Consider the following 25,295-nt stretch of genomic DNA (forward strand, 5'->3'; position numbering starts at 1 on the left):
CCCTGTTTATAAAGGGTGTAAAGTTTTTGATCACTACTCTGAACTATGGACTCCTGAACTCAGTCACTAGAATAGAATAGAATTTTATTGTCATCGTTTTGAGAAAGAAATGTGCATTTCACTGCCTGTGGGAAGAAATTGTCCTTCAGTCTGTTTGTTTTAGATCTGATGGATCTATATCTCTTCCCAGAGGGCAGGGGGGAGAACAGGTAATGTCCGGGGTGAGTGGGGTCCTTAACAATACAGCTGGCCTTCTTTTTGAGTTGGCCAGTGTAAATGTCTCTGAGAGGGGGTAGTGTCATCCTGATGACACGCTCCGCTGTCCTCACCACCCGCTGCAGGTCCTTCCTGTCCTGTGCTGTGCAGCTGGAGAAACACACCGTGCAGCAGTAGGTCAGGAGGCTTTCTATCGCTGACCGATAGAAGTTGGTCAGCAGGTGTTGAGAGAGGTGAGCGTGCTTCAGCTTCCTGAGGAAGTAAAGTCTCTGTTGGGCCTTCCCCACCTGATGAGAGATGTGTGTGGTCCAGGAGAGGTCGGCCGAGATGTGAACCCCAAGGGACTTAAAGCTCTCTACCCTCTCTACCTCCTCCCATGCATGCAGAGGGCAGAAAGCTCTGTGCGTTTGGATTTCTGGAAATCCACAATCAGTTCCTTGGTTTTCGAGGTGTTTAAGTCCAGGTTATTTTCCGAACATTCTGTCAGATGCTGAATCTCCTCCCTGTTGGCTTACTCGGTTTTATTTGTTATCAGTCCTACGATGGTCGTGTCATCAGCAAATCTGACGATGGTGTTGTTGGGGTGGATGAGGGAGCAGTCATGGGTGAAGACGGAGTAGAGGAGTGGGCTGAGGACACATCCCTGTGGTGTGCCAGTGTTCAGGATGAGAGTGGATGATGTGTGGCCTCCCATCCTGATGTGTTGTGGTCTGTTGCTATGAAAGTCCAGTATCCATGTGCACAGTGAACTGCCTAAGCCCAGGTTGCACAGTTTGTAGATTAGTTTATGGGGGATGACCGTGTTGAATGCTGAGCTGAAGTCCACAATCAGCACTCTTACATACGTGTTGGGCTGGTCCAGGTGTGTCAGGGCTGTGTGGAGTGGAGCATCCTCTGGTGACCTGTTCACTCGATAGGCAAACTGGTGTTGGTCCAGGTCAGCAGGGAGGGCAGATTTAATGTGAGAGAGGATGAGTCTCTCAAAACATTTTGTGATTATGGGGGTGAGAGCAACTTGGCGATAGTCATTAGGGCAGTTCACTGTACCTTTCTTTGGGACTGGAATGATGGTGGCTGACTTCAGGCAGGTGGGGACTGCAGATTGTAGTAGCGAGAGGTTGAAGATGGTGGTGAATACCTCAGCTAGCTGGTCTGTGCAGGACTTGAGAATCCTACTGGTGACTCCGTCTGGACCTGCTGCTTACCTGGTGTTGACTCTACGCAGGGTGGATCTGACCTGATGTTGGTCCAGCTGAATGGCGTTGTCCTTCCCTGGTAGAGCAGGGTGTGTGTCAGCAGCAATCCGACGGTCAAAGCAAGAAAAGAAGTTGTTGAGGTAGTCTGGCAGTGTGCAGTCTGGGGAGTTGGTGGCTGTGTAGCTGTCGTTATAGCCAGTCAGAGTCTTTCTCCCCTGCCACATGCTTCTGGAGTTGTTGCTGTTAAAGTGCTCCTCTATGTGCTGCTTGTAGCTGCGTTTGGCCTCATTGATGTCTCTCCTCAGGCTTCACTGAGCTTGCTTGTAGGCCTGCAGGTCCCCAGACATAAACGCAGAATCCCGGGTCCTTAGCAGGGTCCTCACCTTACTGTTGAACCACTCTTTCTACCTTTGATGCTTCATGAATTAAATGTCCAGAGTAAACAAGTCAAAATGAAGTTTTAGTGATAAAATGTGAAGATAAAATAAATCTGAATGTAATGTAACATTCACTGATGGAGGATAAAATGTTGTTTCAGGCTCCTGATTCAGTATCTCTGATGGTTCACTGCCCTCTAGTGGGGAAGTTTAAGTGTGGCACATTCAGGCTTCATCACTGTAAGTGCTTCCTCCTCTGTCTGCTTTAAAGGGTCAGTTCACCCAAATTACATAAAGACACTTTCTCTCTTACCTTCAGTGGTGTGTAGCCATGCAGATAGTTTTGTTCCGTTTCTCTGCACACTCTGAGGTTTGGCTGTTTTTTTTTCCAAATGTTAGGTGACACTTTTTTGATTTTATCCAGATCCACATGTTGGACATCTCTGCACAGTTGATCAATCTGAACCACCTAAATGAGCCAAAGTCATTAAAAACCTTTGTGTGTCCTCATCAGATCCTACCAGTCTTCTTGAACTATGTGTGTCACGTGTTCATGTGGTGTTAACACTAACAGACGTGTGAGTTTCTCTCGGCTCAGTGTTCTGCTTTTCTCTGCACACAGCAGCAACCTGACTGCAGAGTGAACAGAGAAGAAACAAACCAGGAAGCAGCAACAACATGTCATTCTCCATCCTCTCTTATAATGAACCCTCTGCTCTTCATCCTCTTCAGTCAAACTGCCTCGTGGTTCACAGGTACAATGCATTCCTGTTCCTTCACTACACCTGCAGACTGTGTGACATCCTGCCTCAGAGCACAGAGAGATGAACTGTAGAGGGCAGCTGTAAATATTTACAATGAAAAATGTGACTTAATGCATCCCATACTGCATTTATTATTGAATTCATACTTTGCAAGACAACACAGCTTTAGTACAATGTGGGTGTTGACTCGCATTTGGCACGTCATGTATGTTAATAAGCTAAAGAGGAAGTACATCTAGTGGTTTAAGAGCCTGATATCTGTCTTCTGCTCACTGACGACTGAGGAACGGCTTCTTTCAAGACGACGTCCGTCTTCATTGTAAGTAGAATTGTTTGTAGATGTGACTGATACTGTAAACCTCCTGTGTGCATCATTATTTTATCTGCTGACATGTTTTATTGTCTCTGAAACCTCACAGAGAGATCAGAGGAGCAGATATGAGTTTAACTGCAGCAGTGAGTGGATTTGTCGTCTTCCTTCTCTCTGTGTCAGGTACAGTTACATTTACTGCATTTAAAGAGGGAATCTGGACTTTTGCATGAAGTAGCTGTGTGCTCAGCACTTTTACACGCTGTAAACTGAGAATATTTTGGGTTTTCAGAACTTTTCCCTTCTCTTCCTGTTTAATGTGTTCTAAAGTCGACCCTGGCTGCAGAAGCAGCAGCTCATGTGGAGGACGATTAGTTTGTATCTGCAGCTACTTTTATCACAGTGAGGTTTTTTGGAGGGATATTGTTCTCACAGTAAAACCCCCAAAAACTGAGTGTACTTCTTGTATATGATCGTACATCCGCACCACTCCCTGCTAGTTCTGTTAGTGCTGTCTGACCTCAGTGTGATGTTTCCATGCTATATGCAGACAGCTTATCATTACATCATAGCTGCTTGAAGCAGTTTGACACCTCAGTGTTCTGCTTTTATTTTTGTAGTTTTCACACTCAGCAGCATCCTGATCACAGAGTGAACAGAGAGAACTGACCAAGAACCAGGCTTGGGGAGTAATGGACTACATGTAACGGCGTTACGTAATTAGGATTAAAAAAAACAGTAACTGTATTCCGTTACAGTTACAGAAAAAAAAGACATAATCAGATTACAGATACATCTGGAAAAAATTGGGATTATTAGTTGGATTACAATTAAAATATATGATGACGAATGATGAATAAATGTGCGCAAAGCGCTACGTGGTGCTACGTAGTCAGGCTAAATGCGTTTTCGCTCAGAGCTAGCTTGACTGTGGAACTGAGAGGGAGCTCAGCAAAAATGCTTGTAACTAACAATAAAAATAACTAACTACATCTTTACCTCATTACTTGAATCAGTAGAAATACTCAACGCTGTTGGGAAAGAGTTCATATTTTGAAAATGAGTTTCTTGTCCGTCAGGGCCACCGTAGCTTGTGGAAAGTCTCCAACGTCTTCAGAATGGGAGGGGTGAGCAAAGGAGTGTTGCAATGTAGAACCTCACAGCTAGATGGCGCTAAATACTTGATATATTACACACTGTCCCTTTAATGGTAAGCGAAACTGCGAATGTTAGCTAGCTACACAGAAATTCTGTTAGCTAAAGTTAACATTAGTTACCCTGCTAACCAGGCTCGGGCTGTCATTGTTACAACTACTGCTGCTGCTGCTGCTGCTACTAGGTACTACTACTGGGTCCGTGGGTGGTGCTGCTGGTGACCGGGAATGGTACGTGTTTAGCTTTTTTTTTCATTTAGCTAAATGATCACAGAAGTTTTTATTTCTGATATAATTTAACATGCTGTAGTACGAAGGCTCGTTTTGGTTCGCTCCAGTTTGCCCTGTTAAAATGAAGACATTACATTGTTAATACAAACTCAACACTTCCTGTGTCCGTCTCAAATTAAAAGTCCTCTAGCATAAATAGCTCAGTAGGCTTTTATTGTGAAACAATTCCACGGACTTCATCGTGGAAAACTCGTTGACTTTCGAGAGCCCCATAGGCACTTGAAATGTAGCTACTGCCACCTTGTGGGGCTTGTACGTCACAAAATTGCCTGAAACACCTGCAGTGATTGAAATGGGTCACTAACACTTTAGATCACAACAAGGTATTAAAATAGCATGATTATATTAGGAAATTGTATGGGTAATTTTGGGGGACAAATAAGTGACACACATCCTATATGTGGGGGTGTTTTACTACTGCTATTACTGGAAATAGGCCTAGCAGTTACAATAACACTAATAATAGTTGTTACCATTATTATTATTATTATTATTATTATTATTATTATTATTATTATTATTGTAATATGTGATGTAATTCTTGAATACAGCTGAATAGTTAGTAGTCAATGAATAAAACTGAATAAATCTAACATACCCTACAATTAATTACATTTTTAATTTCCTTTATGTGTTCTATAAAGACTATGTGAAGTCTTTATTTGCGTTTGTTTTGAGGTAATCCAAAAGTAACTTAAAGTAATCAATTACATTACTGTAATATTGTGGTACTTGGATTACATTACTGACTACATTTTTTAACAGGTAATTAGTAACTGTATCGGACTACATTTTTAAAGTAACCCTCCCAACCCTGCCAAGAACAGCACAGACCCTAGTAAATAATATTTCTCCTCTTATCCTGGTCAGTAAACTGCATTAAAGGTCACAGGTTCAATACATTCCTGTTCACTTCACTGCACCTTCAGACTGGGTGCACACTGAGTTTAACTGTAGAAAGCATGTTCACATCTTCCACTCTTCTTTGCACTGACTATGACTAACTAAGCTCAGACTTGGTCTTCTCTGTTTGTGTTCAGGCTCATTCCATTCAGAAACCATATTAAAGCCATGAACCATTATTTTTATCAGGAGGTAGACAGTTACCAGAAAAGGGAAGTTGACATGTGTGGGGTAACATCTTTTGTGTTACTACTCTATGTAAAATGATTTGTCTTTGTGAATTGATCAAAGCAGATGTCTTCTTGTGTTACAGTGATACAGGGTCAGCATGGCTGGGGAGTGACTTACAGCTCTACTGAGATCTGTGCCTTAAAAGGATCAACAGTAAACATGAGCTGCTCCTACACATACCCATCCAGAATAGATGGTGTTGATACTGAAGTTAAAGAAACATTCTGGTTTACTAAACTGAGTGGAAAACAACCTGTGGATCTGAGAACAGACTCAGATCATCAACTTCGTGTTGAGTACAGTTGTTCTGAGAAGAGCTGCACTCTGAGAATCACAGACCTGAGAGAGAGCGACTCAGCTGAGTACAAGTTCAGGTTCATAACAAACCAACCAGGTGGGAGATATACTGGTTCACCTGGAGTTACTTTGAGGGTCACAGGTAAGATTTTCATCTAAATATTTAGTAAGTTCTGTGTTGCAATATCTTTGTGTGTGTGTTTGTGTGTGTTGACATTCAGTCTGAAATGGAGACTTCTGTTTCTTGTTCACACATTCAGATCTGCAGGTGAAGGTGAAGAGATTACATGTCTCTACACGCTGGGCACAGCTGGAGTGTCTCAGCAGTTGTCGTCTACCTTCTCATTCTTATTACATCTGGTACAAAAATGGACAGCAAATTCAGTCACAAACATCTTCTACTAACTCAGGAAACTTTAATTATGCAGACAGTTATTCCTGTGCGGTTGAAGGACATGAGGATTTCCCCTCTCCTCCAGTGTGTGAGTTTACTACACTAACATAACACCATCTGATGGAGTCTGATAACTACATGTATTTTAATATGGAGACCTTCATTGTGACTCTTCATCAACTCTGGTTTAAAAATGATCAGAACTTTGTTTTATCTTTCAGGTGTTGATGGTCAAACCTGCGACAGAGTGATTTACACTGACAGAAGCATCTGTGCCTTCAAAGGCTCATCAGTGGACATTTCTTGCACTTACAGCAGTTTTGAAACTATCAGATCTAAAGTCTGGTTCAGTCCTGAACGTCCTCATCAGTGGCAGAGTCCTTCACAGCCTGAGGACCTTAGTGAAGACTCCCAGTTTGCAGGTCGTGTTCAGGTCCTTGAATCAGAGAGAGGACGCTCCACTCTGAGAATCACTGACCTGACAGAGAGTGATTCAGCTCAGTATCACTTCAAATACACAACAGGATGGTTTGAGTGGAGGAGTAGTTTACCTGGTACAACTCTGACTGTCACAGGTACTGATGAACACACACTGATGTAAAACATCAACATAGAACATTTAGAAACAGTGAACATGTTGAAAATGATGGATCATCATGAGTTTGTGTAATAATTACTGTTGTGTTGGCACTAATGTTCACTGCTAGTTCTAGGAATAGTAACTGTTGTGTTGTCGTGTGTGTACATCTATCAGTGATTTCTGTTAGAACCAGTGATAATAATATTGTTTCTTGTTCTCATATCCAGCTCTGCAGGTGCAGGTGACCAGAATAACAGTCCACCAGTCTGATACTGAGGCAGAGCTGAAGTGTCACAGCAGCTGCAGTCCAGCTGGTCGTCTTTCCTACGTCTGGTTCAAGAACGGACAGAAAGTCACAGGGGTGGAGACATCTTCTTTTAAAGGCCGGGTTTATCCTGGAGACATCATCTCTTGTGCTTTGAAAGGACATGAGAACTACGGCTCTCCTCCAGTCTGTGAGTTTGATCCACTGTATCAGGAGAAGACATGCAGACACACTGGCTTCTAAAAGTTGTAGATGTAGCAGAATTATATGTAACTGAATAAAGTTAAACTGTTACAACTAGAGGAGAAGCAACATTCACACTGTCAGGAATCTGCAAACAGGACCTGAACACAACCAGCATGTACAGTATGGATAACAATGTGTAAAGGTTTTGGAAATTAAACATTTCTAACAGCTTGTTAATGACTGTCAGTTCCCATTATAGTTAACAACATGAACAGCTGCTGTGATAATGGAGACAATCAAAAAGAAACAAAAACAATTTAATCAGTCCATTTTTTGTAATGTCTTAAAAAAAATACATGTCCATATCTCCTCCAGATGCTCCAAAGCTTCCCTCTGTGTCAGTGAGTCCCTCTGCTGAGATAGTGGAGGGCAGGTCAGTGACTCTGACCTGTAGCAGTGATGCTAACCCAGCAGCTAAATACACCTGGTACAAGGAGAATGGAGATCCAGACCTTCAACCTCTCAGTAAAGATCCACAGCTTGTCTTCAGCTCCATCCAGTCCTCTGACTCTGGAGAGTATTACTGTACAGCTGAGAACGAGCTGGGGAGGAGGACGTCTAAATACATCTCTATTAATGTGAAATGTGAGTAAAACACAGCTGATTTAAATCAACTAATGATTTTTAAAAACTTTAAAAAATCTGCACAGATGTTCATTGATCCAGAAAACCACCTCTAAAGTTTCAGATGCTGCCACACATAAATACACATCCAACATCTAATGTGTCCAGAGTCCTGTTATCAACTCTGTCTCTGAGGAATGATGTTCATATATCAGTAGTTTGTTTCATCAGATACATGAAAACAAAATTGCTGACTGGATTTGATTACAAAGCAACTTTTTCAGTATTGTAGAAAGTGATTAAATTACAGAACCAACATCATCAGTTTGTACCACAAATTCAGTGAAGGACACCAATGTAGAGGAAGCTCTGACTGCAGCAAAGGAAATATAACATATATTGATTTTGTAGCTTGTGCTAACCAGGAAAATGATATCGAAAATTATATTGAGCCGCATTTTTATGTATATAATTTTCCTCTGTTATTCAGTGTCATTGTGTTTTCTGATGTTCTCTGTGTTACAGTGATACAGAGTCAGGATGACTGGGGAGTGACTTACAGCTCTACTGAGATCTGTGCCTTAAAAGGATCAACAGTGGACATGAGCTGCACCTACACATACCCATCCTTGAAATATGGCCGTTATACTGAAGTTAAAGAAACATTCTGGTTTACTAAACTGAGTGGAAAAGAACCTGTGGATCTGAGAACAGACTCAGATTATCAAGATCGTGTTGAGTACAGTTGTTCTGAGAAGAGCTGCACTCTGAGAATCACAGACCTGAGAGAGAGCGACTCAGCTGAGTACAAGTTCAGATTCATAACAAACCAACCAGGTGGGAGTTATACTGGTTTACCTGGAGTCACTTTGACTGTCACAGGTAACATTTTCATCTGGATATTTATTAAGTTCTATGTTGCAATATCTTTGTGTGTGTGTGTGTGTGTGTGTGTGTGTGTTTGTGTGTTGACATTCAGTCTAAAATGAAGACTTTTGTTTCTTATTCACATATTCAGATCTGCAGGTGAAGGTGAACAGATATCAGGTGTATCCCTCTGAACTCTGGGCAGTGCTGAAGTGCGACAGCAGTTGTCTTCTACCTGATCGTCTTCACTACGTCTGGTACAAGAATGGACGGATCATTCAGAGACAAACATCTTCTTATTGTTCAGTCTACTTCACTCCTACAGACAGCTTTTCCTGTGCTGTAGAAGGACATGAGAACTTCCGCTCTCCTCCACTGTGTGAGTTTACTTACAGTCGTCCACTGAAATAACACCTGGTGGAGCCTTTTGAGCCGACCTGTTGTACTGGATCTTAACTACATGTAATTCAGTGGTATTTGGTGATTCATTGTGCAGAACTGAGTGACAATCAAATCACAGGCCCATGAGATTGTTGACATGATGCATAAATATCTTTCATTGTCCGTCTGCAAAATTAAACAGTTAAATATCAGCTCACACTGGAGATTATGTAAAACAAGATTTACCTTCATGTCTTTAACATGTCAGTTCTTTTTGATTTACAAAAAACTCATAGTGATTCCATGTTTATCAGTTCTTATCTTTTGTTGACACTTTTATTAATTAATTTGTTATCTCTGATTTCTGATAAAAACACAGCCACTAGTTTTATTTGACAGATGTTGCAAAGTGTTGAATCAAACTGCACTACTTTATAACTAATATTTCCTCATTGTGTTTCTTCTGTTATTCATCTTAAACTGATCTGCAATTTTAAAATTAATGTAAAATGTGTTCATGTTTTCTCCTCCAGATGCTCCAAAGCTTCCCTCTGTGTCAGTGAGTCCCTCTGCTGAGATAGTGGAGGGCAGTTCAGTGACTCTGACCTGTAGCAGTGATGCTAACCCAGCAGCTAAATACACCTGGTACAAGAAGAATGGAGATCCAGACCTTCATCCTCTCAGTAAAGAACCACAGCTTGTCTTCAGCTCCATCCAGTCCTCTGACTCTGGAGAGTATTACTGTACAGCTGAGAATGAGCTGTGGATGAGAATGTCTAAATACATCTATATTGGAGTTGAATGTGAGTAAAATGCAGCTGATTTAAATCATCTAATGACTTTTTAAACTTTATCACCCAGTCAGGTGTTTTGCTGATGGTGCACTTTCTCCAGCTCTGCCTGTTTCACCTTCACAGTCTGCTGCTGTTGTTCACTGAGCAGCTACAGTAGATGATGAAATGATGTTTGATTTACAAACTGTTTCCAGATCTGCACAGATGTTCATTGATCCAGAAAACCACCTCTAAAGTTTCAGATGCTGCCACACATAAATACACATCCAACATCTAATGTGTCCAGAGTCCTGTTATCAACCCTGTCTCTGAGGAATGATGTTCATATATTAGTAGTTTGTTTCACCAGATACATGAAAACAAAATTGCTGACTGGATTTGATTACAAGGCAACTTTTTCAGTTTGTAGAAAGTGATAAAATTACAGAACCAACATCATCAGTTTGTACCATAAATTCACTGGAGGACACCAATGTAGAGGAAGCTTTTACTGCAGCAAAGGAAATATAATATATATGGATTTTGTAGCTTGTGCTAACCAGGAATATATCATATATAATAAACAATTAAATATCAAGTTTCACTCATGAAAACTCATCTGCATCCAGAATAAATGTTAATATGTTCATATCTCCTCCAGATGCTCCAAAGCTTCCCTCTGTGTCAGTGAGTCCCTCTGCTGAGATAGTGGATGGTAGGAAACTGAATCTGACCTGTAGCAGTGATGCTAACCCAGCAGCTAATTACACCTGGTACAAGAAGAATGGAGATCCAGACCTTCAACCTCTCAGTAAAGAACCACAGCTTGTCTTCAGCTCCATCCAGTCCTCTGACTCTGGAGAGTATTACTGTACAGCTGAGAACGAGCTGGGGAGAAATACGTCTGAATACATCTATATTAATGTGACATGTGAGTGAAACGCAGCTGATTTAAATCAAGTAATGACAACTTTTTAAAACTTTATTACCCAGTCAGGTGTTTTGCTGATGGTGCACTTTCTCCAGCTCTGCCTGTTTCACCTTCACAGTCTGCTGCTGTTGTTCACTGAGCAGTTACAGTAGATGATGAAATGATGTTTGATTTACAAATTGTTTACAGATCTGCACAGATGTTCATTGATCCAGAAAACCACCTCTAAAGTTTCAGATGCTGCCACACATAAATACACATCCAACACGTAATGTGTCCAGAGTCCTGTTATCAACTCTGTCTCTGAGAAATGATGTTCGTAGAAAGTGATTAAATTAAAGAACAAACATCATCAGTTTGTACCATAAATTCACTGGCAGACAGCAGTGTAGAGGAAGCTTTGACTGCAGCAATGGAAATGTAAAATAAATTGATTTTGTAGCTTGTGCTAACCAGGAATATGATATCATGTATAATAAACAATTCAATATCCAGTTCAACTGTGAGAAGTCATCTGTATCCCAATTAATAATAAATATGTTCATCTCTCCTCCAGATGCTCCAAGACTTCCCTCTGTGTCAGTGAGTCCCTCTGCTGAGATAGTGGAGGGCAGTTCAGTGACTCTGACCTGTAGCAGTGATGCTAACCCAGCAGCTAATTACACCTGGTACAAGGAGAACTACAAGCTGCTTCAAAGTCCAGAAGGAAGTTATTATCTCACCTCCATCAGCTCTGAGGACGGAGGGAACTACTCCTGCAAAGCTCAGAACCAACATGGACAGACCTCTTCATCTGTGTTCATAGATGTTCAGTGTGAGTCACACATCCCTCCCAAATCATACATGCTAGTATTAAAGCTAATATCAATGGTACATATCTCCAAACTTGCTCCAAACATGTGTTTATGTTTGTTGTTGGATATAAAGTTCCTCTGCTTTGCACATCAAGGTCACCAGATCTGTTCTCAGAAACATTTCACCAAACAAACTCTTTTCTTTACAATAATTTACTCTATTACAATAATAACACATAATAAGAAATCTCTTACTACTTAGTAAACTAACATCCTTTCATTTCCTTACTGCCAAGTTGCCTGAATATTGACTGAATACTTTGAGTTCAAGTGATTTGTAGGATTATTTTTGTCTCTCCAGAACTGACATTCTCCTCCTTCTTTGAGGCGCCAACCTGAAGTTCATTGACTAGTTTTCTTCTGTGTGAAAGTAACCTAACAAATCTGTACATGTTCTCCTCCAGATGCTCCAAAGCTTCCCTCTGTATCAGTGAGTCCCTCTGCTGAGATAGTGGAGGGCAGTTCAGTGACTCTGACCTGTAGCAGTGATGCTAACCCAGCAGCTAATTACACCTGGTACAAGAAGAATGGAGATGTTTTTCAAGGACCAGAAGACATCTATCATTTCTCCTCCATCAGCTCTGAGGACAGAGGGAACTACTCCTGCAAGTCTGAGAATCAGTATGGAGAGATCAACTCTACGTCTGTGTTTATAGACGTCCAGTGTGAGCAACATTAGGAAGTCACTTAGACTGACAATGGAACTAAAATAAAATGTTGACAAATATTGATTAGTTGTCTCTCTGTACATGTTCTCCTCCAGATGCTCCAAAGCTTCCCTCTGTGTCAGTGAGTCCCTCTGCTGAGATAGTGGAGGGAAGTTCAGTGACTCTGACCTGTAGCAGTGATGCTAACCCAGCAGCTAATTACACCTGGTACAAGGAGAATGAAGACTCACCAAAAGCATCAGGACAGATCTTCACCATCACTGACTTCAGAGCTGAACACAGTGGGAATTATTACTGTGAAGTCCAGAACAGAAGAGGACATCATAACTCCACCTTGCAGCTTACAGGTATGTTTCAGACATGTTGATTTAATATATGTATGGATGTATGTACGTTCTAAGATATATCCAAGCAGTCGACTGTTCTGAACAGATGTTGTTTTAAATTGAGAGTACGCTGGTCAGTTTTAAAAAAAATACTGCAGTCTTTGAAATGAAATGTCAGAATATGGTGAAATCACTAAGAACAAGTCAAATGTGGCACGAAACATGAGCAGTCAAATGATCAAACACGATTTAAACAAACCCTCAGTCAGACTTATATGGAAGAGAAAAAATATTCTATTACAGTAATTGCTCATACTTTATTAACATCCGTCTATTTTTAGACTTACTTACTTGTTTTACTCTGACCTACTATCAATTTGTTTTTTTTTTACTGACCTGTAACTGATTTTTACTGACTTGTTTTGCCCTGTTAGGACTCTGTTCTTGTTTTTACTGTTTTTGTAGTGTTTTCAATCTGCTGCTAGATCTCTGCAATTAACTTGATGAGTGCAATGTTACAAACTAATTAAACGAGACCCCAGTTAGTGTTAGGGTTAATCCTTACCCTAACCACAAGGTTTTTATTTATTACAGTTTCACCACGATTATGGAAATCAGCAGTCATCGGAACAACACCTGTTGTTATCCTGGCTATCATCGGGCTCGCTCTCTTCTTCCTGATCAGGTGAGTAGATCAGATTAATTCAGCTTTGAACATAAATGTCTGATAATCAGGCTATTGAGCAGTTAGTTTGGACACTAAGTTGTTAATTTGTTTGTAATTAATTTATGCTTTTGACAAGAAAAAACAGGGCTTCAAAGCAATCACCTCAGCGTGGAGATGAACTGGACAACAGGACACAGGTGAGAGTTAAACACTTCAATGTAAATTCCTGCTCTGGTTCTTAGTCACGATCATGAAGTGCAACTTAAACATTGTGACTGAGAAGCACTCAGTGTCGATCTGATGTCAACAGGCTTCAGATCACTTCGGAAGCCCAGAGGGGCAAGTGAGAATGTTTTTTGTTTTTTTTCTGTTATTTTCAAGTTCCATTTATTTTCATTCATTCATTTATTCATGTGTGCAACAGGGTGCAAAATGTTCTAAGTGCCTCGTTCTGTAACACTCATTTTGACCACAAGAGGCTGCATACAAACATTGTGGAGAATAGAGAAACTGGCGACACAGGTGTGGTAAATTAAAGCCAGATTGCAGAAATTAAACATGAGAGACATTATTTTACACATAATGATGCATAGGGATGTATATCGTAAGGATTTTATCGATTCCGATACCGATACCGATACTCCTTAAAGGTACCAATACTTATCGATACAACAACATGTAATTTTGTGTAAAAAAAAAATAAAGACTTTACATGTCAAAAGATTCAACCTTTTATTACCACAAGGTATTAATAAAGCTTCAGCAGAACAGAAGCTATGCAATTACAAATACTCCGGAACAGATAACCAGGACTTTTATATCTGGCGGATGCCGGAGCACGACGCAGCAGTTCAGCTGAATTTAGCAACAAGCAGACAGGAAGTCAAGTACCGAAATATAAAACAGTCAGTGTTGACACCAGCACACAAATCTCAAAAACGAGACAAACACCAGCTCTTCTTCTAATCCTTCGGTCGGGAACACTTCCTATTGGTTTTATGACACATACCTATAACTGCGGTCGCGGGAACTCCTCGGCCTCGCGACGCCAGCTGTCTACCGTACTGTGCCGCAGCTGACTCAACACGCAACCAGTGGGTGGGGGTTACCAAACGGCAGACGGCAGAGCAAAACTGGATCAGAACCGTAACGCAGTGGACAGTATGCAGGGGAAATTCGGGGTAAGCATCACCAAACACTGAGAGCATAGTATGAAGCTAAAGGAGTGTGGCGTGTTTGATTGCTGTAACAAAGCGAGTACAGTTAGCAGCCTGGCTAGCATCCCGGTTAACGCTAAAGACTGCAGCGCCGTGACAGCGGCACCCGGTTTCGTTTCTGCGACGTCAAGTCACGGAGTTTGTTGTTAAGTTTATAGTAATCGACTCACAGGGCTTCCCCACAACAAAGAAGGCTTCTCAGGTGGTGAGTTTTGTTTATCTTTTCCGACAAATTCTGCAACGATATCAAATGTTTGATGCCTCGAAATATGTGCTGGTACCCTGTTTCTAATGTTGCTGAAGTTTGGTGCTGTTCTGAGCATTATTTGTGGCTTTTTGATGGCGGTTTATACTTGAACCCATTTACTCCAATGTATTAATGTCGCACGGTCGTTTCTGAGGATGCTAAAACTACATAAGCTAGCGGTCTGCAAACTTTATCTCTCGAGGGGGGGTCCTACTCGGTGTCAAGGTGTGTTAGAAAATGCAATAAACTTACACCGGAATATCCCTTTAATGTGGATGGATGCTAGACTTTCACTGTCCTCACGCTGCTAAATGGACAACATGAATTGAAGAATAAATGACGAATGTTTTCCAACTGTCAAGGGGAGCTTGAATGGAGACCCAAGTGCAGGACACAGCAGGTGTGGAGCAGTAAATGTGTTTATTGTCAGGTGAGGACAGAAGGCAGGCAAATGAGGCTGGTTAGAGTGGGATGGGTGAGGCAGCGTGGCAGGCAGGTAATGGTGGGTTGGTGGGTTGAAGACTGGGTGATGATCCTGAGCACAAAGAAACACAGCAATTTAGCACACAAAAACGCACAAGGAGGCTAAAGCACTATAGGAGCCGTAAGATATCTACCACAGTAGTGAAACAACAGTCTGGTGGTGAGTGGTTGGAAAGCCAGGGTAGAAGTGCTGCAGGTTGATGATCTGATGAGAGGCAGGTGTGCAGACTGGGCGGAGTGAAGAACCAGTTTCCAGAAGCTCAGCTGAGCCAGGAGGGAGAGCCACACCCATGCCAGGACACACACAAACACAACTGCAGAGAGACAGACAGGGGGCACTGGAAACACAAGGGAGGGAAAAAAAAAACACAGGAACACACTAGGAATCTTCAGAGGCCCCAGCCACGGCTGTAACACCAACCTACATTCCAGACACATACAACTCGATTTCTGTCATTTCTCGCCAAAATAAGAATTTTCTTCATCTCCCTCTCGGTTGTAGCCATGATTCACTATTCACTGTAGACACCCATTGATGAGAAGGCTGAATACACAGTATTAAAGCGTAGCACCAAGTTTATCACATTTCTCACCAAAAGAAACATAGCAGTCATGTTACATAACTTCCTAACATATAATAGATGCATCTTGTTCGTGTTTAGAGCGCAGAGAAAAATGAAAACTCCCCGTGAGTACCATGTATGCTTTTCATCTTATTTAGGATACGTGGTGGCACACTGCTGCCTCTTGTGGTCAAATGAGTATAACAGAAAAAAAAACACAAAATGTCAAAATAAATCTAAACCTTTGTTTTCTGACTGGATGTTGTTTAACCCTTATGCAACTGATACAAAAAAATACCATTAAAAATACTAAATATTAATATATTAATTATTATCTTTCAACCAACATCTGTCCTGATAATAATGACCACATATCCCTTCAATTTCAGGATTATAACCCCTTTAATATCAGTATGTTTACATAATGCCACTGTTTTTATGAATGAAAAAACAAAAAGTTTGTTCCATATACTTCAAATATAGTAGTGTTTTTGTTTTGTATTAAATGTGGTCTTTTATATGTCTAATTATGAGGCAGCGGCCCTTAGAGGACACAAGGGAAATAGCATGTGGTTGGTCAGCGGGCCAAAATACAAGTAAATTGCCCTATCTACTGAAAAATAGAAACTAATACAAAACCTCCTTCAGGACCACAGAATAAAAGACATGGGATGGATGATTTTATGCTGTGATGACAGTGGGTTGAATAACACAATAGTTGTAATGGGTTTTAGCTGCCTGTCTGTAATATACACAGTTTATGATACACATATTATGTGAGCTGAGGTTGAAAAAAACACCTTCGCCAAACTGTATGGAGTATGCTTTAATACAGCCAAAATTATTGGGAAATAGAACAATCTGTTCAGTCGGTACTACAGATGCTGTTACTTACGCCTTTTCTGCAGCTTGTCATGTTGATATTCACACGATAGCTTCCTGGCAATCAATACCTCTGGTGAGGAAGCAGCTACAGCAGCAGACGAAGAGACATCAGCGAGATATAGGTGGCTTTGTGGAATCAAAACTCCTGAAGGGGTCAAGTGACAAAGAAAATCAGATTCACCCACAGATGTTTGTCAAGATATTTCAATATAATACAGAGATTAATTGCAGATTAACTGATTCTCATTTTCAATAAAAGGTAACCAGAGATTGTCACTAACACAGCCACTACCAGGCACCAACATGCACTAAATGTCAATAAGCCACTTTGTCTGCCACAACGATAAGTTAAGGACAGAGGATGAGTGAAGATGTTCTACCAAAGTTCAACAATGCCACAGTTATGAAATGTAAAAGCAATTTTGTGTTTTCTCTGTGTACCCAATCATCTGGAGGAGCAGGATGACCTTCACTATGCCAGTGTCCAGTCTCTACGAGCCAGACAGAGCCTGTGTACTCCAACATCAGACCAGGCGGACACCACCAGAAACGAGGAGGGAGAAGGAGTCGAGTACGCTGCTGTCAGATTTAACAGGGCAAGTGCTGCCCCGAGGTAAGCAGCTCTTCTCAGAAGGAACATTATCCTCAGTAAAACACACAACCTTTTTTGTTTATTTTTACTGTCAACATAAAGAATTTGAATTCGTTAATTTCGTTATCAAGATTTAATTTGTTTTTGTTTATTTGTCATCTTAGAAGCAGAGGTCCAGAAACTGGGGAGGATCCATCTGCACTGTACAGTACAGTCAACAAACAAAACCGTTGAAGGCAATAGAAATCTCTTGACTGCCATTTATTATACTTTCATTCCCATCTATGCTAACAACATCAGTCTCAACATGGCACAGCTAGTTGTTTGGTTCTACCACCACTGTCAAGACTTTCCAGACTGAAACAGCTCAACATCTACTAGATGGATTTCTATTAATATTTTGTAGTGACATTCATGGTCAGCGTGGACACTGTAGATCCCCGGACTTAGCATTTTGTGTTTTTGTAACATGTATTGACAACTATTGGTTAACTACACCTGAACTTTGGTTTCAAGCTGGACTAGAACTGCAGTCTCTTTCCTGATTTCTTTTGTTGCTACTGTAATCATTAGTACAGCCCTAGAGGTTGCCACCTAACAGGAAAACTTAGGATGGATGGATAGATAGATAGATGGACTTCTGCCCACTTGTACAAACATTGCTCTGCATTGCTACCTTTATAGTTTTATAATGACACTGTGTTGTTGACATGCCAAACATTTATAGAACTAGAGGCTTTGGACATGCTGTATATCTGCAGTGTAATGTCATGTATATATGATGTATAATAATGTAGTTAATATCATTTAATTCTACCCATGTATATATTTTTCTCATTATCTGCACATTTAGTCTCAAACTGCTACTGCCACAAGATTTTAACCAAGAGCATATTTTACTGAAAGAACATCTCCTCAAAGATCCAGTCAAGTACAAACATCTATCTGTCCATACAGTTTGTTTCCACTGCATTGCTTTTTTCTCTTTTTTACCAGTTTCAATATCACTTGGTTTTATTTCCAGTAACTTATACCGCATTACTATCACAGTTAATTATAATTATTCGACTTTATTTTCATACCTATCACTGTTCTCCATCCCTTCTGTTCTGTATTGTATTTGTTTAGACTTTTCCTAGTTCTGTTTGTATTAGTTCTATTTTGCTTTAATAAAAGTTTGGTTCAAATGATCACGGCTCATGTCCAAACTGAGGCCACCGCCAGACTACACTGAGAACAGGCCAGAGATGCTCCAGTTGTGAAGTCCAGGATTAACACAGTGTCGGCCGACTGCAGACAGATCGCTTATACAGTTATACTAAGTGAGTGAGGGGAAAGTGCCTCTAACTGCATTCTGAAACAGACAAATAACTAAGTTATGTTCAGAGTTTAGTGTAAGTTAAAACCCATCATCATCATCATATGACTTTTCTTCAGCTCTTATTAATGTGATACATCTTATCGAAGTGATGTTTTCTGATTTTTCATTTCCCTTCACTGTTGAGAGAATTTACTAAATGCCTTTTTTATACCCCATAGTGCTGACGCTTACAGTTAGCAAGACATTCTTCTAGGCACTGAAATTGATATTGCACATTTATGAATGATTGCCACAGTATATGCCACACACGGGGCACCGTATGCACAGGATACAGGGCACGATATGTAGTGCTTAACACATTAGTATGAATTTTTGGGTTAAATTTGGCTATCAATAATAATTCATGATTATCAGGGTTATTAATTTAACACAAAGATGAAAACACACAATCTAACATGTACTATATACAGCTGTGTGTGTGTGTGTGTGTGTGTGTGTCTGGAAAAACAAACAAACAATGGTAGTGCTCACATCATGAGCTCAATGATATCACATGTGGGTGTGATGTGCTCCATGCTGAAGGAGTGTATGCGCATATGACATGATGCCACATTATAGAAGAAGGTAGTTGCACGCAAAGACCCTGTGAAAATAACTGTGTGTTAAAGCAAACTACCAATAACCTGACCTGAGATCACAAAAACACCAAAACAGAGAATAAACACGTAGATCGAACACATGTGTCTTACATCAACCAGAGTTAAAAGTCCTGTGCTTAGTTGTGCTATGCTATGCTGTGTGCTATCTAGGCCCAGTTAAACGTTACCAGTCTCTGAAGAAATATGCCAGGGATTCCTTGTGTATGTAATGTAATATCATATATAATAAACAATTAAATATCAAGTTGCACCCATGAAAACTCATCTGCATCCAGAAATTAATGTTAATATGTTCATATCTCCTCCAGATGCTCCAAAGCTTCCCTCTGTGTCAGTGAGTCCCTCTGCTGAGATAGTGGAGGGCAGTTCAGGGACTCTGACCTGTAGCAGTGATGCTAACCCATCAGCTAAATACACCTGGTACAAGGAGAATGAAGACCTCACCAAAGCATCAGGACAGATCTTCACCATCACTGACGTCAGAGCTGAACACAGTGGGAATTATTACTGTGAAGTCCAGAACAGAAGAGGAAGAAACAAAACCACCGTACATCTGACTGTGGCAGTTGAGTTATCTTCATTCACCTGCACACACACCTGTTTACTGCACCAGCCAAGATTAACATGTTAATATGTAACAACTCATAACTGGTGCAGAGAAAATAACATTTCCTGTCTGCGTTAAGAGACAGTTTTTCTGTAGCTGTGTTCAGGGAGGAACCTCCATCATGACAGAGGTGGAGGACTCTGACTGACTGATTAACAGACAGCATCACCTGGAAGAGTGATTTATTGATTCTCATCACATATATGTGTGTATTTCTAGTGAATTCAACAATGATAATGAACATCATCAGGGTGACTGTGGTGGTCTTGATGCTGATTCCTCTTCTTCTCCTGAGTCTGTGGATGAGGTGAAACAATCAGAATCCATTTGCTCTTTTGTTTTCTTCTTCAGACTTCATTTAGTTTAGTGATATGAGTTTCTCAATGTGGAATTTTGTATTTGTTGTTGTTGGACTCAATCCAGGAAGAAGAAAACTCTGAGCTCACCACTGAACCACAAGAACCTGTCGAGATTGATAGAGGTGAGACAGAGAGAGAGGCCCGTCTTGACAAAACCTCCTCTATATCACAGTCATAATAACTTGGCTGATCTGATTTGATGTCGGTTCATGAACGAGGTCCTTTGAGCCTCATTTTGTCGTCTCTCCTCATCAGTTGGACTCTTGTCCTGAGTATGAGAACGTCTCAGACTTCACTGCAGCACAGACAGAAGACACAGAGCAGCAGGAAAGACATGCTGTGAAGTCCAGTCAGGTTAGAGACTCCTGCATCCAATAAATATCCCGACTTTAGATTTACAGTCACAGTCACAACTAAAACTTTACACATGTGTTCTGTGATTCTCTTCAGATGCAGCTGAACCAGAGGCAGGACTCACCTGATGGACACAAAGAAGTACCACATTGAAATGTCACAGAGGAGAGCGAGGCTGTGGAGGATGTGGGGGAAGTGGACACATTTACCTTCAGCTCCAAAAGTTTTCATGTTGAGTTTTCAGTAGCAGCAGCAGGTAGGAGTCAGCAGCACAGACAGTCAGCAGCAGCATGTAGCAGGAAGTTTAGAAGAACGTGGAGTCGGCAGCTTCAACTGAATCATGTCCAGCTGTCAGACATGATTTATTGTTCAGATCAGCTTACTGCTTAACTGTGAGAGCTTATTTTAACCTGTACAGTCAGTTATATTATAGACATTGATGAGTTGTTAAACACAATGTATTTTGAAAATTCTACAGAATAATAAATAATATCTGAAAAGTCTCTGATCAGCTTCTGGGTTTTCACCTGTCCTGGCTGACAAAGCCAATAAAGTGTGTTCAAAGTGAGACAGTGAGCTGAGAGCATCACATTTTACTTCATGTACGTTTATATTTTCACACATTAACACCAAACATAAGTCCAGTAGTAAAACACTTTGACGATGTTACATTTTCCAATTATTTCTGCTGCTGAGTCAAATCAACAGCCAGCTTCCACAACAAGTGAAGGAGCTGTTGGACAGCTCTGTAGGTGAAACATTAGTGTGCAGAACGTTTAAACTTCAGCTTTAAACTAATTATTCTTCTGTTAATGTTTGAGATTATTATTTGTTCACCGGATGTCAAGACATTTGACTTCAACTCTGTCCTTTAGCTTTGGCTTATTGCTCACATTTTGTGTCCATAAGAATGAAATGTGCAACAGTTTAATGGTTCTTGATGATTTGGGATGTTGCTGATATGAAGATGCACAGAGAAAGTTTTTATTGAGGAGGACTTGAACTTATATTTGAGACGTACATCTCTGTTGGGGTCAGTTAAATTATTTTGGGTTGCTTGAATGACGCAGAGTAGATCCAGATCTCTAAATGTGAAGCCCTTTCAGAATAAAAGTCCATGTTTATGCAACACCCTGATTATAAAGGGTGTAAAGTTTTTGATCACTACTCTGAACTATGGACTCCTGAACTCAATCACTAGAATAGAATAGATTTTTATTGTCATTGTTTTGAGAAAAAAAATGTGCATTTCACTGCCTGTGGGAAGAAATTGTCCTTCAGTCAGTTTGTTTTAGATCTGATGGAATCTATATCTCTTCCCAGAGGGCAGGGGGGAGAGAACAGGGTAATGTCCGGGGTGAGTGGGGTCCTTAACAATACAGCTGGCCTTCTTTTTGAGTGGCCAGTGTAAATGTCTCTGAGAGGGGGTGTAGTGTCGTCCTGATGACACGCTCCGCTGTCCTCACCACCCGCTGCAGGTCCTTCCTGTCCTGTGCTGTGCAGCTGGAGAACACACCGTGCAGCAGTAGGTCAGGACGCTTTCTATCGCTGACTGATAGAAGTTGGTCAGCAGGTGTTGAGGGAGGTGAGCGTGCTTCAGCTTCTGAGGAAGTAAGTCTCTGTTGGGCCTTCCCCACCTGATGAGAGATGTGTGTGGTCCAGGTGAGGTCGGCCGAGATGTGAACCCTAAGGAACTTAAAGCTCTCTACCCTCTCTACCTCCTCCTGTGCAGGTAGAGGGGCAGAGAGCTCTGTGCGTTTGGATTTCCGGAAATCCACAATCAGTTCCTTGGCTTTGAGGTGTTTAAGTTCCAGGTTATTTTCTGAACACCATTCTGTCAGATGCTGAATCTCCTCCCTGTTGGCTGACTTGTTTTATTGTCATCAATACTACGATGGTCGGTCATCAGCAAATCTGACGATAGTGTTGTTGGGGTGGATGGGGAGCAGTTATGGTTGAAGACGGAAGTAGAGGAGTGGGCTGAGGACACATCCCTGTGGTGTTGTGCCAGGTTCAGGATGAGAGTGGATGATGTGTGGCCTCCCATCCTGATGTGTTGTGGTCTGTTGCTAAGAAAGTCCAGTATACATGTGCACAGTGAACTGCCTAAGCCCAGGTTGCTCAGTTTGTAGATCAGTTATGGGGGATGACCGTGTTGAATGCTGAGCTGAAGTCCACAATCAGCACTCTTACATACGTGTTGGGCTGGTCCAGGTGTGTCAGGGCTGTGTGGAGTGGAGCATCCTCTGGTGATCTGTTCACTCGATAGGCAAACTGGTGTTGGTCCAGGTCAGCAGGGGGGCAGGATTTTAATGTAGAGAGGATGAGTCTCTCAAAACATTTTGTGATTATGGGGGTTGAGAGCAACTTGGCGACAGTCATTAGGGCAGTTCACTGTACCTTTCTTTGGGACTGGAATGATGGTGGCTGACTTCAGGCAGGTGGGGACTGCAGATTGTAGTAGCGAGAGAGGTTGAAGATGGTGGTGAATACCTCAGCTAGCTGGTCTGTGCAGGACTTGAGAATCCTACCGGTGACTCCGTCTGGACCAGCTGCTTTCCTGGCGTTGACTCTACGCAGGGTGGATCTGACCTGATGTTGGTCCAGCTGAATGGTGTTGTCCTTCCCTGGTAGAGCAGGGTGTGTGTCAGCAGCAATCTGGCTGTCAAAACAAGAAAAGAAGTGGTTGAAGTAGTCTGGCAGTGTGCGGTGTGATGGAGTTGGTGGCTGTGTAGCTGTTGTTATAGCCAGTCAGAGTCTTTCTCCCTGCCACATGCTTCTGGAGTTGTGCTGTTAAAGTGCTCCTCTATGCGCTGCTTGTAGCTGCGTTTGGCCTCATTGATGTCTCTCCTCAGGCTTCGCTGAGCTTGTAGTCCTGCAGGTTCTCAGACATAAACGCAGAATCCCGGGTCCTTAGCAGGGTCCTCACCTTGCTGTTGAATCACGGTTTTCTACCTGTGATGCTTCATAAATTAGATGTCCAGTAGTGAACAAGTTAAAATGAAGTTTTGGTGATAAAATGTGAAAATAAAGTAATCTGAATGTAATGTAACATTCAGTGATGGAGGATTAAATGTTTGTTTCAGGCTCCTGATTCAGTATCTCTGATGGTTCATTGCCCTCTAGTGGGGAAGTTTAAGTGTGGCACATTCAGGCTTCATCACTGTGAGTGCTTCCTCCTCTGTCTGCTTTAAAGGGTCAGTTCACCAAAATTACAAAAAGACACTTTCTCTCTTACCTTCAGTGGTGTGTAGCCATGCAGATAGTTTGTTCTGTTTCTCTGCACACTCTGATGTTTTTTTTTTAAATGTTAGGTGACACTTTTTTGATTTTATCCCGATCTACATGTTGGACACAGTTTATCAATCTGAACCACCTAAATGAGCCAAAGTCATTAAAAAACCATTGAGTTTCCTCATCAGATCCTACCAGTCATCTTGAACTATGTGTGTTAAACACAACTTTAGTCTGATGTGGGTGTTGACTCGCATTGGCACGTCATGTATGTTAATAAGCTAAAGAGGAAGTACATCTAGTGGTTTAAGAGTGATATCTGACTTCTGCTCACTGACGACTGAGGAACGGCTTCTTTCAAGACGACGTCCGTCTTCATTGTAAGTAGAATTGTTTGTAGATGTGACTGATACTGTAAACCTCCTGTGTGCATCATTATTTTATCTGCTGACATGTTTTATTGTCTCTGAAACCTCACAGAGAGATCAGAGGAGCAGATATGAGTTTAACTGCAGCAGTGAGTGGATTTGTCGTCTTCCTTCTCTCTGTGTCAGGTACAGTTACATTTACTGCATTTAAAGAGGGAATCTGGACTTTTGCATGAAGTAGCTGTGTGCTCAGCACTTTTACACGCTGTAAACTGAGAATTTTGGGTTTTCAGAACTTTTCCCTTCTCTTCCTGTTTAATGTGTTCTAAAGTCGACCCTGGCTGCAGAAGCAGCAGCTCATGTGGAGGACGATTAGTTTGTATCTGCAGCTACTTTATCACAGTCAAGTTTTTTGGAGGGATATTGTTCTCACAGTAAAACCCCAAAAACTGACTGTACTTCTTGTAATGATCGTACATCCGCACCACTCCCTGCTAGTTCTGTTAGTGCTGTCTGACGTCAGTGTGATGTTTCCATGCTATACAGAGCTTATCATTACATCATAGCTGCTGAAGCAGTTTGACACCTCAGTGTTCTGCTTTTATTTTGTAGTTTTCACACTTACCTCAGCAGCATCCAGATCACAGAGTGAACAGAGAGAACTGACCAAGAACAGCACAGACTCTAATCAATAATATTTCTCCTCTTATCCTGGTCAGTAAACTGCATTAAAGGTCACAGGTTCAATACATTCCTGTTCACTTCACTGCACCTTCAGACTGGGTGCACACTGAGTTTAACTGTAGAATAGTGTTGTGTTGGTCGCGAATGTGTCGTTCAAACGAACAAATCTTTGAGTGAACGAAGTGAACGAAATCACTTCCTGGGCTGATTCGTTCCTTTCTCAGTTCAGTTGAGCTCAGCCGCGAGCATGCCGGCCGGAGTGGAACTGCCGCGACTTACACAGAGAACTGTGAGGACTTAAGTCACGTTCACACTGATTCGTTCATGATTCGCGAACCTAGTGCATACAGAGAACTGTCGCTGATGAGGTGATTCTCGTTCACATACTGTGCTGAAAGGGCGCTGTGTCACTCACTCACTCACTCAGGGCAGAGGAGTTGATTCACGTCTAGTAACCGTACTGCTAA

At 41.5% G+C, this 25,295-nt stretch overlaps 1 protein-coding gene and 1 long non-coding RNA gene across 2 annotated transcripts in view; both read left to right on the forward strand.

Moving 5' to 3' along the window:
* Nucleotides 1-2,044: 2,044 nt before the first annotated feature.
* LOC115587207 (B-cell receptor CD22-like) overlaps nt 2,045-25,295 on the forward strand; it is a 56,475-nt gene continuing 33,224 nt past the window's right edge. The window contains exons 1-6 of the mRNA XM_030426912.1: nt 2,045-2,544; nt 2,973-3,051; nt 5,533-5,881; nt 6,000-6,221; nt 7,540-7,809; nt 11,999-12,259. Coding sequence (XP_030282772.1) covers nt 2,468-2,544; nt 2,973-3,051; nt 5,533-5,881; nt 6,000-6,221; nt 7,540-7,809; nt 11,999-12,259 — 1,258 coding nt within the window. The 5' untranslated portion in view covers nt 2,045-2,467. The remainder of the gene's footprint in view (nt 2,545-2,972; nt 3,052-5,532; nt 5,882-5,999; nt 6,222-7,539; nt 7,810-11,998; nt 12,260-25,295) is intronic.
* LOC115587862 (uncharacterized) lies at nt 12,474-17,133 on the forward strand. Its single transcript, XR_003985203.1, has 4 exons — nt 12,474-12,609; nt 13,183-13,273; nt 13,392-13,452; nt 17,112-17,133. It is a non-coding gene; the product is annotated as an uncharacterized LOC115587862 (long non-coding RNA).

This window comes from Sparus aurata, chromosome 1, assembly GCF_900880675.1.
Source record: "Sparus aurata chromosome 1, fSpaAur1.1, whole genome shotgun sequence".
Taxonomy (NCBI): Eukaryota; Metazoa; Chordata; class Actinopteri; order Spariformes; family Sparidae; genus Sparus; species Sparus aurata.